The sequence below is a fragment of the Saccostrea cucullata genome, unplaced genomic scaffold, assembly GCF_032062105.1.
Source record: "Saccostrea cucullata isolate Sc308-1 unplaced genomic scaffold, CSIRO_AGI_Scuc_v1 ctg4423, whole genome shotgun sequence".
Lineage (NCBI taxonomy): Eukaryota > Metazoa > Mollusca > Bivalvia > Ostreida > Ostreidae > Saccostrea > Saccostrea cuccullata.
The window spans coordinates 74342-89333 of record NW_026940709.1 but is presented as its reverse complement, the minus strand read 5'-3'; the positions used below and the strand labels follow the sequence as shown (position 1 = coordinate 89333).

The 14992-nt window shown below is 41.6% G+C and overlaps 2 protein-coding genes across 2 annotated transcripts; both read right to left on the bottom strand.

Moving 5' to 3' along the window:
• Positions 1–1007: 1007 nt before the first annotated feature.
• Positions 1008–7169, bottom strand: LOC134256032 (uncharacterized). Its single transcript, XM_062738626.1, has one exon. The coding sequence runs from the start codon at positions 7167–7169 to the stop codon at positions 1008–1010; it is 6162 nt and encodes a 2053-aa protein (XP_062594610.1).
• A 537-nt stretch (positions 7170–7706) lies between these two features.
• On the bottom strand, positions 7707–13178 carry LOC134256031 (uncharacterized). The gene has a single exon (XM_062738625.1). The coding sequence runs from the start codon at positions 13176–13178 to the stop codon at positions 7707–7709; it is 5472 nt and encodes a 1823-aa protein (XP_062594609.1).
• Between the last annotated feature and the right edge of the window lie 1814 nt (positions 13179–14992).

Here is a 14992-nt window from a genome sequence, read left to right as displayed (position 1 = left end):
TTGTCGGAAATCTGCATTTGCCGACCCCGAAATGCCACTGCAGCGCTCAAATGTTGGAGAACATCGGATTAACTTGAATGATGAAACGCCATTTAAAGAACCCGTAAGGAGAGTACCAATATTTAAGCGAGATATATTGGATGCGGAGATAAACAAGCTTAGAACACAAGGGTTGATTGAAGAATCAGTAAGTCCTTGGTCATCTCCCCTTGTACTAGTGCAAAAGAAAGACAAGACCTGGAGATTATGTGTGGATTATCGGCGTCTGAATGCTCAAACCATTAAAGATGCTTATCCTATCCCGAGAATTGCGGAAGATTTAGATGCGTTATCCGGATCTACATGGTTTACTTCACTTGACCTTAATATGGCTTATCATCAAATCCCAATGCGAGAGTGTGACAAGGAGAAAACAGCCTTTGGAACTCCACGGGGAGGACTGTATCAATATACAGTCATGCCTTTTGGACTGTGCAATGCCCCCGCTACTTTTGAAAGAGTAATTATAATGTTTGCTTGCTTTTATTATAGACTCTCGGAAGAGGTAAAAAACTACAATAAACAAAACAAAAACAACACATTACTATGAGATACAAACACAAATTCTACACAAATTGCTTGAAGACAATGGACAATAATGGCGGGAAAATATTATAGCTGTAGATTGTTTACATTACATTCCGATCATAAAAATAGCCTAATAAGTGAAATTGCCTACTTTGCAGTTAACAATAAGTAAATAAACATATATCTTTATCATTTATAATACATATGAAACTTACTCTGTAGTGGATCGAGCTTAACTATAAGAAAAATTGCTTGCAGTGTGCCGCACTTGCAGCCATGTGTGTTTACATACTTTAGATTAACTCGTACATAAAATCATACACAGCGTTAGACAGTTCTTACATAAAATGGTTCCACTACATTCCCCGCTTGATTTCTACTGGAAATCATATATGAACAAAATGAAACGCAACATCTTGATATATGAAAACATCTATCATTTACACACTAAACAAGTAAATCAACTCTGATACAGGTCTTGTATACAGCACTGGTTTCTCATGTTTAATAACACGTAGTGACACTTTTCGAATTCGTCCGTCCTCACTTTCAAAACACTGTTGTACGATGCCAAGTGGCCACTGTATCCTGGGGGTCTCTGCGTCCTTCATCAGTATAACGTCACCTTCTTTGAGACTTGGTCGTTCGCTGTTCCATTTCTGACGCGCTTGAAGTGTGGTCAGGTATCTTTCTCTCCACTGTGTCCAGAACTGATCAGCCAAGACTTGTACTTGGCGCCATTGCGACTTGATCATATCTTTCACTCCAAAATGCTGGAATGGCTCGACGCGCTGACCTGTCTTTTGTGTTAGGATCGTTGCCGGCGATAAAACTGTTGGAGAATCGGGATCCGTGGACACCGCAGCAAGAGGTCTTGAATTCATGATTGCGCATATTTCAGCCATGAGGGTGCACAAGACCTCATGTGTAAGGCAAGGGACATGGGACAGCATGGAATCAAGGATGCGGCGTGCGATTCCTATCATACGTTCCCAAGCACCGGCCATGTGTGATGAATGGGGTGCATTAAACTTCCATACGGTTCCGCTGTTAAACAAGAAACTGTGTGCTGGTCCATCTTCAACATTGATGACATCTATTTTTAAATCATCCGTCGCTCCTACGAAGTTAGTTCCCCTGTCTGATCTGAACTCAACAACTGGTCCCCTGAGAGATACGAATCTGCGCAGTGCATTAATAAAAGAAGAAGAGCTTAGTTCTTCAATCACTTCAATATGGACTCCACGTGTAACGAGACATGAGAACATGACTGCCCAGCGTTTCGAATTTGCACTGCCTCCCCTTGTCTTTCTGGTTACTATGGTCCATGGTCCAAATACGTCGACCCCTACATAGCTAAACGGTGGACTCGGTGTTAGGCGTTCTGTGGGTAGATCAGACATCTTCTGGTACTCTGTTTTACCTCGAAGTTTGCGACACGGTACACAACTGTGGAGCATAGAGCAGATTAAACGCTTGCCACCTGTGATCCAATAACCAGCTCGACGAATGGCTCCCTCTGTCAGGTGTCGACCCTGGTGATAAATAGACTCATGGTAGTGTCTTACAAGTAGTGTGGCAATGTAATGTTTGCCTGGTATAAGAATAGGTGTCTTCTCTCCAGTGGGAAGGTTGGCTCTTCTCAGACGCCCACCAACTCGCAATAGTCCTTCCTCGTCAAGGATGGGAGAAAGAGGTAAGATACTACTATTCTTTGGCAATGGCTGGTTGCTGTATAAACAATTCAACTCCTTAGAATAAAATTCCTGTTGAATAGTTTTCAAAATGAATTGCTCTGCTTCTTTGTAAAGGGTTAGAGGATCTTTCAGAGAACTCCGTTTACTAAACCTTGCAGCCAGTCTATTTATGTTGGCTAGGGCTTTCACTAGAGAATGCCATGATGAAAATCTGGTGAAGCGTTCTGAACCAATGCCCTCCATTTCTTTCACTTCTGTTTTGAATGAGCTTAACTTGAGTTCTTTGTCCTCATCTGGATTGATAAGATTGAAAGATTCTTGATCTTTGAACTGTAGTAAAGGAGGTCCCTTAAGCCACATACTGTTTTCTATTTTGTGAGCTTCTTGGTACCGAGTTGCCTGGTCCGCTGGATTGTTTTCGGTTGCTACAAAGTTCCACTGACTAGGTGAAGTAGCTCGTCTGATTCGGTCCACTCTATTGGCCACGTAGACATGAAATCGACGACTTTCGTTGAAAATGTAGCCTAGGACTACCCTGCTGTCCGTGTAGAAATAACATGCGTCTTTGGGTATGTTAAGGTGTTCTGCTACAAATTCTGCAATCTCAACTCCAAGTACTGCCGCGCATAGTTCTAGTCGTGGAATAGTATGACTGTGGTGTGGTGCTAATTTCGACTTGCCCATCACTAAACCATGATCTGATTCTCCATGTTTATCGTACAACTTGACATAAGTTGCTACTCCTATGGCCTCTTTGGATGCATCACAGAAAGTGTGTAGCTCCCTTTGGCATGCATGCTGAATGTTGGCATACATTCTGGGAATCTTAAGTGACTCTAGATGTGATAATGACATTCTCCACTTTTCCCATTCGGTGTGCAGGTTATCAGGTAGAGGCTCGTCCCAGTCCACTGTGCTGCTCATGGCCTTTTTTAACACCAGTCTGCCTCCTAGTATAACAGGTGCAATGAACCCTAAGGGGTCATATATGCTATTTACTGTAGATAGTATGCCTCTCCTTGTAAACGGTTTCACATCATCAAACAATTGGTAAGTAAATGCATCTTGTTTGATGTCCCATAATAGGCCTAGACTTCTTACAGGGTCACTGAAGTCCATGCTAAGTACATCTTCTGATAAGTCCTCGGTTGGGAAACTCTTCAACACTTCACTGCTTTTTGACCTGATTTTATGCAATCTTATATTTCCGTTCTGTTTCAAAACATCCTGAGTCTTTTTCATGATTTCTATAGCTGACTCTGCATCTGGTAAGGATACTAAGGCATCGTCAACATAAAAATGTTTGTTTACAAGTTCACACACTTGATTGCACAATTCTGTTGAATGATGATCACAGGCGGATTTTCTCAATCCAAACGTGGCAACTGCGGGGGATGGTGAATTGCCAAACACGTGGACGCACATTCTAAATTCCACGAGTTCATTGTTAATGTCATTGTCTCGAAACCACAAGAAACGCAAAAAGTTCCTATCTTCCTCATGCACATAGAAGTTGAAAAACATCTGCTCGATGTCTGCTGTTACCGCGACCTTTTCCTTCCTGAACTTCAAGAGCACACCAATCAAACTGTTAGTCAAATCAGGGCCGGTCATCAAAACATCATTCAGCGACACACCTTGACACTTTGCTGACGAGTCAAACACAACTCTTATCTTGCTTTTCTTAGGGTGAAATACCCCAAATATGGGTAAGTACCACTTTTCTTCATTAGTTTTTAATGGTGGAGCTGGCTCAGCGTGTCCATTTTGGAAAATCTTCTCCATGAATGCACAAAATTGTTTCTCTTTGTCTGGGTTCATTCTCAAGTTTGTTCGTAACTTCCTGGCCCGTTGCAGTGCTTGCTCATAGTTGTCTGGCAATACTTGTCGCTTGGACTTGAACGGCAAGGGTGCACTCCAGTTTCCACTCTCACTTTTCCTAAAGCCACTGTTCATGACACTAAGGAACTCCTTATCTTCAATCGAGAAACCAATTTTGTCATCACTGCTTGTCTGTATGAAAACATTCTCTCCAAATTCAAAATCTGATGTTGGTCTGGTGTGAGTCCTCAGCCTAAAATCATTTGGGCATGGCTGTAGTATTGACGGACGTCCATTACTCAAGACGTGAACTTTGTTGGTGGTGATTGTTTCAGGTCTGTGGGCAGCTCCTAAACATGTCTCGCCAATGACAACCCAACCAAACCTCAGTTTCTGAGCATACGGTGCATAATTGTGTCCAATTCTCTGGTCCAACACATGATGAGCTGCTATCATGTCTCTACCAATAAGCAGTAAAATGGGTGCGTCTTGATCATATGGCGGAATTTCATCAGCTATATCCCTGAGGTGTTCATGATACTTTGCTACTTCTGGTGTGGGGATTTCCTCTCGCATGTTGGGAATCTGGTTGCACTCTATAAGGGTTGGCAATGATAGTCTTGTGCTGCCATCTAGAGACTCGATTATGTACCCTGAGGTCTGTCGTCCAGTTGTGGATATGTAGCCTGAACATGATGATAATACATACTCGATCTCATGAGCATTCTCGTTGAAGTAGTCAAAAAACTCGGACCTCGCCAGTGACCTGTTACTTTGGTCGTCAATGAGAACGTAGGCTTTCAGACTCCGTTCTGGATGTTGTTCCGGATATATATTCACTAGGACTGTCTTTGCACAGGACTTTCCTTTGAATCCTTCACGTCCACAAACCTGGGTGCAGCTTGCTCTCACACTTGGATTAGTTGCATCATTAGTCGTTCTGCGTAGCTCTTCCCCGCTGTGAACCTGTGAAGTACTTCTCTCTTCATGCATAGCAGTACAGTGTCTATTGGAGTTGCATACATTACATGATACATGTTCTTGACAGTCACGAGCTGAATGCTTGCCATTGCAGCATTTGAAACACAGGCCATACTGTCTAATGAGGGATTTCTTTTCAGCGATTGGTTTACTGTTAAATGTTCTGCAGTCACTAAGCGGGTGTTTATCAGTTTCATGTAACGGACACTTGCTAGGCTTCTTTGGTGTTAGCTTTGTCTTAATGGTGGTAATATTGCCCCTCACTGGTGTAAACTTGTCTCTGTTTTCAAATGAAGGTGAAGTTCCCTTGTCAAATGCAAAGCTTGGATCATTCATTCTAATGCTCATCTCCTTCAAGAACTTCGTGAAAACGGCAAAAGGTGGGTAGAGAACATCGAGATCTACCTTATGCTTCAGTGCCCTGTCCGTCCACTTTGACTGTAGAAATCCTGGTAGTTTGGATACAAATGAATTTACGCCAAAGGAGGAGTCGTAATATGCCAGTAGGGTTTTGTACTTAGGATTTTCCTTCACTGACTCTACTTCAGATGCTATGTCAGATAGCTCATACATCCTTTTGGCATCCTTTGTACTTATTTTTGGGAACTTTGCTATCTTTTCTTTTAGTATCGCTTCTATCAATTCTGGGGAGCCATAGCGCTCATCAAGTCTCTCCCAGATTCTGGTGAGTCCTTTCAATGGGTCGGTAGGATGTGACGCGCGGAGTCTCATCGCATGTTGCTTGGAATCTGCTCCAAGGTACTTTATGAGAAGATCCAACTCTTCCATGGGGGTGACACTCAAGTCTTTCATAATGATAGAAAAGCTGCCTTTCCATATAAGGTAGTTTTCTGGTCTGTCATTGAAGGCAGATAGTCTCGATAACAACAGTTCTTTTTTAACGAGAAACTTGGTAAGTTCCGTGCCGACCCAGGGAGAGTGGTTGTCGCAATCTGGTTCACGTTGCATAACACTGTGATCATTTGGTGGGGCGTTTCCTCCATTTCCATGATTTTCAATTGGCGATTCGTAGTCTCTTCCTGCGTATGTGCTATGAAATTTTGGCGCAATTGGTGGCTCATAATCTCGTGCATATCTGTCAGTATTGCGTTTTTCATAGCGTTCATTAGTTTGAGGGTTCGCATTTTCTCTCATTACAGGATCTTGTTCTTGAACAGATAAGTCTCTATACGAAGGTTGCCTATATTTGTCTGACATGAATGTAAATGTTTCATGTTTGTATTTATCAAACGGATTTGGGGTTCTTTCACTTGAAGCTTGTTCATGGTTGGATAATTCAGATCGCATACTGCTTTGCTCTACCACATAGTCTCGGGTTCTCTTTCGCTTTTCACTTGTCAATGTACGTACACTATGCTCGGAATGATTTGACTTGATGCTCATTTCTTCCATGAGAGCGTCCAGCTCTGCTTCTGCCTCTTCAGCCTCTTGTTGTACTTTAATGAGATTTAAACTAGTTTCTAAATCTTTCTTTTTTCTTGCTGATCTTGAAGCTGCGATTGCCTCGTCTTCTTCTATTTGCGTCTTTTCTTTAATTAATTTTGCTGTAAGTTCTGCATACTTCGCCTTTGTTTTTGATGCTTCGTATCTAGCTTTGACTTTGCTGAGATGTGAAGAACTTGCTGACTCTTCTGTAACACTTGCGGGTTCTTGTTTGACTGAAAAATGATCTGTCTCTTTATTTGACTGTGTAGAATCTGCACTAGATAGTTGTTGTCCGTTTTTCTCTTTAACGTCACTTTGATCGAAATGTTCAAGTTCCTTTATGAACAGTTCTGCCTTGCTCATGACTGATCTGTTAACCATAGCATGCGCTGAAAGTTCGTACTCACTCTCTTTTGTCCTTGTTTCTTGTAAGTAGGCCACAAACTTTTCAGACAAGTCACCATATTTTCCAAGTGTTTGGGTCACCCTATGTTTCACAAACTCTGCATCCTCTTTTAAGGGAAACTCACTAAATGCCAGAATTTGTTCTTCTACACTTTTCCTAAGAACACGTAATTGTTCTGTATATTCACTCACTTTCTTTTCGCACTGTTCTTTTGCTCGCTCGGTGAGGGTCCGTGCAGCTCTAAGGTCCATGATTCGATCCATGTGATGAGTACAGATTTTTTACTATAATGTTTGCTTGCTTTTATTATAGACTCTCGGAAGAGGTAAAAAACTACAATAAACAAAACAAAAACAACACATTACTATGAGATACAAACACAAATTCTACACAAATTGCTTGAAGACAATGGACAATAATGGCGGGAAAATATTATAGCTGTAGATTGTTTACATTACATTCCGATCATAAAAATAGCCTAATAAGTGAAATTGCCTACTTTGCAGTTAACAATAAGTAAATAAACATATATCTTTATCATTTATAATACATATGAAACTTACTCTGTAGTGGATCGAGCTTAACTATAAGAAAAATTGCTTGCAGTGTGCCGCACTTGCAGCCATGTGTGTTTACATACTTTAGATTAACTCGTACATAAAATCATACACAGCGTTAGACAGTTCTTACATAAAATGGTTCCACTACATTCCCCGCTTGATTTCTACTGGAAATCATATATGAACAAAATGAAACGCAACATCTTGATATATGAAAACATCTATCATTTACACACTAAACAAGTAAATCAACTCTGATACAGGTCTTGTATACAGCACTGGTTTCTCATGTTTAATAACACGTAGTGACACTTTTCGAATTCGTCCGTCCTCACTTTCAAAACACTGTTGTACGATGCCAAGTGGCCACTGTATCCTGGGGGTCTCTGCGTCCTTCATCAGTATAACGTCACCTTCTTTGAGACTTGGTCGTTCGCTGTTCCATTTCTGACGCGCTTGAAGTGTGGTCAGGTATCTTTCTCTCCACTGTGTCCAGAACTGATCAGCCAAGACTTGTACTTGGCGCCATTGCGACTTGATCATATCTTTCACTCCAAAATGCTGGAATGGCTCGACGCGCTGACCTGTCTTTTGTGTTAGGATCGTTGCCGGCGATAAAACTGTTGGAGAATCGGGATCCGTGGACACCGCAGCAAGAGGTCTTGAATTCATGATTGCGCATATTTCAGCCATGAGGGTGCACAAGACCTCATGTGTAAGGCAAGGGACATGGGACAGCATGGAATCAAGGATGCGGCGTGCGATTCCTATCATACGTTCCCAAGCACCGGCCATGTGTGATGAATGGGGTGCATTAAACTTCCATACGGTTCCGCTGTTAAACAAGAAACTGTGTGCTGGTCCATCTTCAACATTGATGACATCTATTTTTAAATCATCCGTCGCTCCTACGAAGTTAGTTCCCCTGTCTGATCTGAACTCAACAACTGGTCCCCTGAGAGATACGAATCTGCGCAGTGCATTAATAAAAGAAGAAGAGCTTAGTTCTTCAATCACTTCAATATGGACTCCACGTGTAACGAGACATGAGAACATGACTGCCCAGCGTTTCGAATTTGCACTGCCTCCCCTTGTCTTTCTGGTTACTATGGTCCATGGTCCAAATACGTCGACCCCTACATAGCTAAACGGTGGACTCGGTGTTAGGCGTTCTGTGGGTAGATCAGACATCTTCTGGTACTCTGTTTTACCTCGAAGTTTGCGACATGGTACACAACTGTGGAGCATAGAACAGATTAAACGCTTGCCACATGTGATCCAGTAACCAGCTCGACAAATAGCTCCCTCTGTCAGGCGTCGACCCTGGTGATAAATAGACTCATGGAAGTGTCTAAACAGTAGTGTGGCAATGTAATGTTTGCCTAGTATAAGAATAGGTGTCTTCTCTCCAGTGGGAAGGTTGGCTCTTCTCAGACGCCCACCAACTCGCAATAGTCCTTCCTCGTCAAGGATGGGAGAAAGAGGTAAGATACTACTATTCTTTGGCAATGGCTGGTTGCTGTATAAACAATTCAACTCCTTAGAATAAAATTCCTGTTGAATAGTTTTCAAAATGAATTGCTCTGCTTCTTTGTAAAGGGTTAGAGGATCTTTCAGAGAACTCCGTTTACTAAACCTTGCAGCCAGTCTATTTATGTTGGCTAGGGCTTTCACTAGAGAATGCCATGATGAAAATCTGGTGAAGCGTTCTGAACCAATGCCCTCCATTTCTTTCACTTCTGTTTTGAATGAGCTTAACTTGAGTTCTTTGTCCTCATCTGGATTGATAAGATTGAAAGATTCTTGATCTTTGAACTGTAGTAAAGGAGGTCCCTTAAGCCACATACTGTTTTCTATTTTGTGAGCTTCTTGGTACCGAGTTGCCTGGTCCGCTGGATTGTTTTCGGTTGCTACAAAGTTCCACTGACTAGGTGAAGTAGCTCGTCTGATTCGGTCCACTCTATTGGCCACGTAGACATGAAATCGACGACTTTCGTTGAAAATGTAGCCTAGGACTACCCTGCTGTCCGTGTAGAAATAACATGCGTCTTTGGGTATGTTAAGGTGTTCTGCTACAAATTCTGCAATCTCAACTCCAAGTACTGCCGCGCATAGTTCTAGTCGTGGAATAGTATGACTGTGGTGTGGTGCTAATTTCGACTTGCCCATCACAAAACCATGATCTGATTCTCCATGTTTATCGTACAACTTGACATAAGTTGCTACTCCTATGGCCTCTTTGGATGCATCACAGAAAGTGTGTAGCTCCCTTTGGCATGCATGCTGAATGTTGGCATACATTCTGGGAATCTTAAGTGACTCTAGATGTGATAATGACATTCTCCACTTTTCCCATTCGGTGTGCAGGTTATCAGGTAGAGGCTCGTCCCAGTCCACTGTGCTGCTCATGGCCTTTTTTAACACCAGTCTGCCTCCTAGTATAACAGGTGCAATGAACCCTAAGGGGTCATATATGCTATTTACTGTAGATAGTATGCCTCTCCTTGTAAACGGTTTCACATCATCAAACAATTGGTAAGTAAATGCATCTTGTTTGATGTCCCATAATAGGCCTAGACTTCTTACAGGGTCACTGAAGTCCATGCTAAGTACATCTTCTGATAAGTCCTCGGTTGGGAAACTCTTCAACACTTCACTGCTGTTTGACCTGATTTTATGCAATCTTATATTTCCGTTCTGTTTCAAAACATCCTGAGTCTTTTTCATGATTTCTATAGCTGACTCTGCATCTGGTAAGGATACTAAGGCATCGTCAACATAAAAATGTTTGTTTACAAGTTCACACACTTGATTGCACAATTCTGTTGAATGATGATCACAGGCGGATTTTCTCAATCCAAACGTGGCAACTGCGGGGGATGGTGAATTGCCAAACACGTGGACGCACATTCTAAATTCCACGAGTTCATTGTTAATGTCATTGTCTCGAAACCACAAGAAACGCAAAAAGTTCCTATCTTCCTCATGCACATAGAAGTTGAAAAACATCTGCTCGATGTCTGCTGTTACCGCGACCTTTTCCTTCCTGAACTTCAAGAGCACACCAATCAAACTGTTAGTCAAATCAGGGCCGGTCATCAAAACATCATTCAGCGACACACCTTGACACTTTGCTGACGAGTCAAACACAACTCTTATCTTGCTTTTCTTAGGGTGAAATACCCCAAATATGGGTAAGTACCACTTTTCTTCATTAGTTTTTAATGGTGGAGCTGGCTCAGCGTGTCCATTTTGGAAAATCTTCTCCATGAATGCACAAAATTGTTTCTCTTTGTCTGGGTTCATTCTCAAGTTTGTTCGTAACTTCCTGGCCCGTTGCAGTGCTTGCTCATAGTTGTCTGGCAATACTTGTCGCTTGGACTTGAACGGCAAGGGTGCACTCCAGTTTCCACTCTCACTTTTCCTAAAGCCACTGTTCATGACACTAAGGAACTCCTTATCTTCAATCGAGAAACCAATTTTGTCATCACTGCTTGTCTGTATGAAAACATTCTCTCCAAATTCAAAATCTGATGTTGGTCTGGTGTGAGTCCTCAGCCTAAAATCATTTGGGCATGGCTGTAGTATTGACGGACGTCCATTACTCAAGACGTGAACTTTGTTGGTGGTGATTGTTTCAGGTCTGTGGGCAGCTCCTAAACATGTCTCGCCAATGACAACCCAACCAAACCTCAGTTTCTGAGCATACGGTGCATAATTGTGTCCAATTCTCTGGTCCAACACATGATGAGCTGCTATCATGTCTCTACCAATAAGCAGTAAAATGGGTGCGTCTTGATCATATGGCGGAATTTCATCAGCTATATCCCTGAGGTGTTCATGATACTTTGCTACTTCTGGTGTGGGGATTTCCTCTCGCATGTTGGGAATCTGGTTGCACTCTATAAGGGTTGGCAATGATAGTCTTGTGCTGCCATCTAGAGACTCGATTATGTACCCTGAGGTCTGTCGTCCAGTTGTGGATATGTAGCCTGAACATGATGATAATACATACTCGATCTCATGAGCATTCTCGTTGAAGTAGTCAAAAAACTCGGACCTCGCCAGTGACCTGTTACTTTGGTCGTCAATGAGAACGTAGGCTTTCAGACTCCGTTCTGGATGTTGTTCCGGATATATATTCACTAGGACTGTCTTTGCACAGGACTTTCCTTTGAATCCTTCACGTCCACAAACCTGGGTGCAGCTTGCTCTCACACTTGGATTAGTTGCATCATTAGTCGTTCTGCGTAGCTCTTCCCCGCTGTGAACCTGTGAAGTACTTCTCTCTTCATGCATAGCAGTACAGTGTCTATTGGAGTTGCATACATTACATGATACATGTTCTTGACAGTCACGAGCTGAATGCTTGCCATTGCAGCATTTGAAACACAGGCCATACTGTCTAATGAGGGATTTCTTTTCAGCGATTGGTTTACTGTTAAATGTTCTGCAGTCACTAAGCGGGTGTTTATCAGTTTCATGTAACGGACACTTGCTAGGCTTCTTTGGTGTTAGCTTTGTCTTAATGGTGGTAATATTGCCCCTCACTGGTGTAAACTTGTCTCTGTTTTCAAATGAAGGTGAAGTTCCCTTGTCAAATGCAAAGCTTGGATCATTCATTCTAATGCTCATCTCCTTCAAGAACTTCGTGAAAACGGCAAAAGGTGGGTAGAGAACATCGTGTTCTACCTTATGCTTCAGTGCCCTGTCCGTCCACTTTGACTGTAGAAATCCTGGTAGTTTGGATACAAATGAATTTACGCCAAAGGAGGAGTCGTAATATGCCAGTAGGGTTTTGTACTTAGGATTTTCCTTCACTGACTCTACTTCAGATGCTATGTCAGATAGCTCATACATCCTTTTGGCATCCTTTGTACTTATTTTTGGGAACTTTGCTATCTTTTCTTTTAGTATCGCTTCTATCAATTCTGGGGAGCCATAGCGCTCATCAAGTCTCTCCCAGATTCTGGTGAGTCCTTTCAATGGGTCGGTAGGATGTGACGCGCGGAGTCTCATCGCATGTTGCTTGGAATCTGCTCCAAGGTACTTTATGAGAAGATCCAACTCTTCCATGGGGGTGACACTCAAGTCTTTCATAATGATAGAAAAGCTGCCTTTCCATATAAGGTAGTTTTCTGGTCTGTCATTGAAGGCAGATAGTCTCGATAACAACAGTTCTTTTTTAACGAGAAACTTGGTAAGTTCCGTGCCGACCCAGGGAGAGTGGTTGTCGCAATCTGGTTCACGTTGCATAACACTGTGATCATTTGGTGGGGCGTTTCCTCCATTTCCATGATTTTCAATTGGCGATTCGTAGTCTCTTCCTGCGTATGTGCTATGAAATTTTGGCGCAATTGGTGGCTCATAATCTCGTGCATATCTGTCAGTATTGCGTTTTTCATAGCGTTCATTAGTTTGAGGGTTCGCATTTTCTCTCATTACAGGATCTTGTTCTTGAACAGATAAGTCTCTATACGAAGGTTGCCTATATTTGTCTGACATGAATGTAAATGTTTCATGTTTGTATTTATCAAACGGATTTGGGGTTCTTTCACTTGAAGCTTGTTCATGGTTGGATAATTCAGATCGCATACTGCTTTGCTCTACCACATAGTCTCGGGTTCTCTTTCGCTTTTCACTTGTCAATGTACGTACACTATGCTCGGAATGATTTGACTTGATGCTCATTTCTTCCATGAGAGCGTCCAGCTCTGCTTCTGCCTCTTCAGCCTCTTGTGGTACTTTAATGAGATTTAAACTAGTTTATAAATCTTTCTTTTTTCTTGCTGATCTTGAAGCTGCGATTGCCTCGTCTTCTTCTATTTGCGTCTTTTCTTTAATTAATTTTGCTGTAAGTTCTGCATACTTCGCCTTTGTTTTTGATGCTTCGTATCTAGCTTTGACTTTGCTGAGATGTGAAGAACTTGCTGACTCTTCTGTAACACTTGCGGGTTCTTGTTTGACTGAAAAATGATCTGTCTCTTTATTTGACTGTGTAGAATCTGCACTAGATAGTTGTTGTCCGTTTTTCTCTTTAACGTCACTTTGATCGAAATGTTCAAGTTCCTTTATGAACAGTTCTGCCTTGCTCATGACTGATCTGTTAACCATAGCATGCGCTGAAAGTTCGTACTCACTCTCTTTTGTCCTTGTTTCTTGTAAGTAGGCCACAAACTTTTCAGACAAGTCACCATATTTTCCAAGTGTTTGGGTCACCCTATGTTTCACAAACTCTGCATCCTCTTTTAAGGGAAACTCACTAAATGCCAGAATTTGTTCTTCTACACTTTTCCTAAGAACACGTAATTGTTCTGTATATTCACTCACTTTCTTTTCGCACTGTTCTTTTGCTCGCTCGGTGAGGGTCCGTGCAGCTCTAAGGTCCATGATTCGATCCATGTGATGAGTACAGATTTTTTACTATAATGTTTGCTTGCTTTTATTATAGACTCTCGGAAGAGGTAAAAAACTACAATAAACAAAACAAAAACAACACATTACTATGAGATACAAACACAAATTCTACACAAATTGCTTGAAGACAATGGACAATAATGGCGGGAAAATATTATAGCTGTAGATTGTTTACATTACATTCCGATCATAAAAATAGCCTAATAAGTGAAATTGCCTACTTTGCAGTTAACAATAAGTAAATAAACATATATCTTTATCATTTATAATACATATGAAACTTACTCTGTAGTGGATCGAGCTTAACTATAAGAAAAATTGCTTGCAGTGTGCCGCACTTGCAGCCATGTGTGTTTACATACTTTAGATTAACTCGTACATAAAATCATACACAGCGTTAGACAGTTCTTACATAAAATGGTTCCACTACAGTAATAGAGCAAACTTTGAGAGGATTACAGTGGCACATAGCAGTATTGTATTTAGACGACATTATTGTGTATAGCCGAGAATTCGAGGAGCATTTAAGGAACTTGAGTTTAGTATTTGACAGACTAGAGAATGCTAATTTAAAATTGAAGGCCAAGAAATGCAGTTTCTTTAATCATGAAGTGAGTTTTCTAGGACATATAGTATCTGCGGAAGGAATCAAAACAGACCCAAGCAAGACAGAATCTGTAGTGGACTGGCACATTCCACGGAACATTACAGAATTGCGTAGTTTTCTGGGATTAGTTTCGTATTACAGGCGTTTTATCAAAGACTTTGCAAAAAGTGCTAAATGCCTTCACGAACTTACCTGTAAAAATCAACCATGGAAGTGGACTTCCGAATGTGATGAAGCATTTAATCACCTGAAATCAAAGTTAGTGAGTGCACCTATCCTAAGTTACCCGGATATAAACGGAGGAGTTTTTATTTTGGATACGGATGCCAGCAATGACGCAATAGGAGCAGTGTTATCACAGATTCAGGACGGACAGGAAAAAGTGATAGCCTACGGAAGTCGTACTCTTACAAAAGCTGAGAGAAATTATTGTATTACGCGAAAAGAAATGATAGCACTTGTTTACTTCATAAAACATTTCAAACATTAC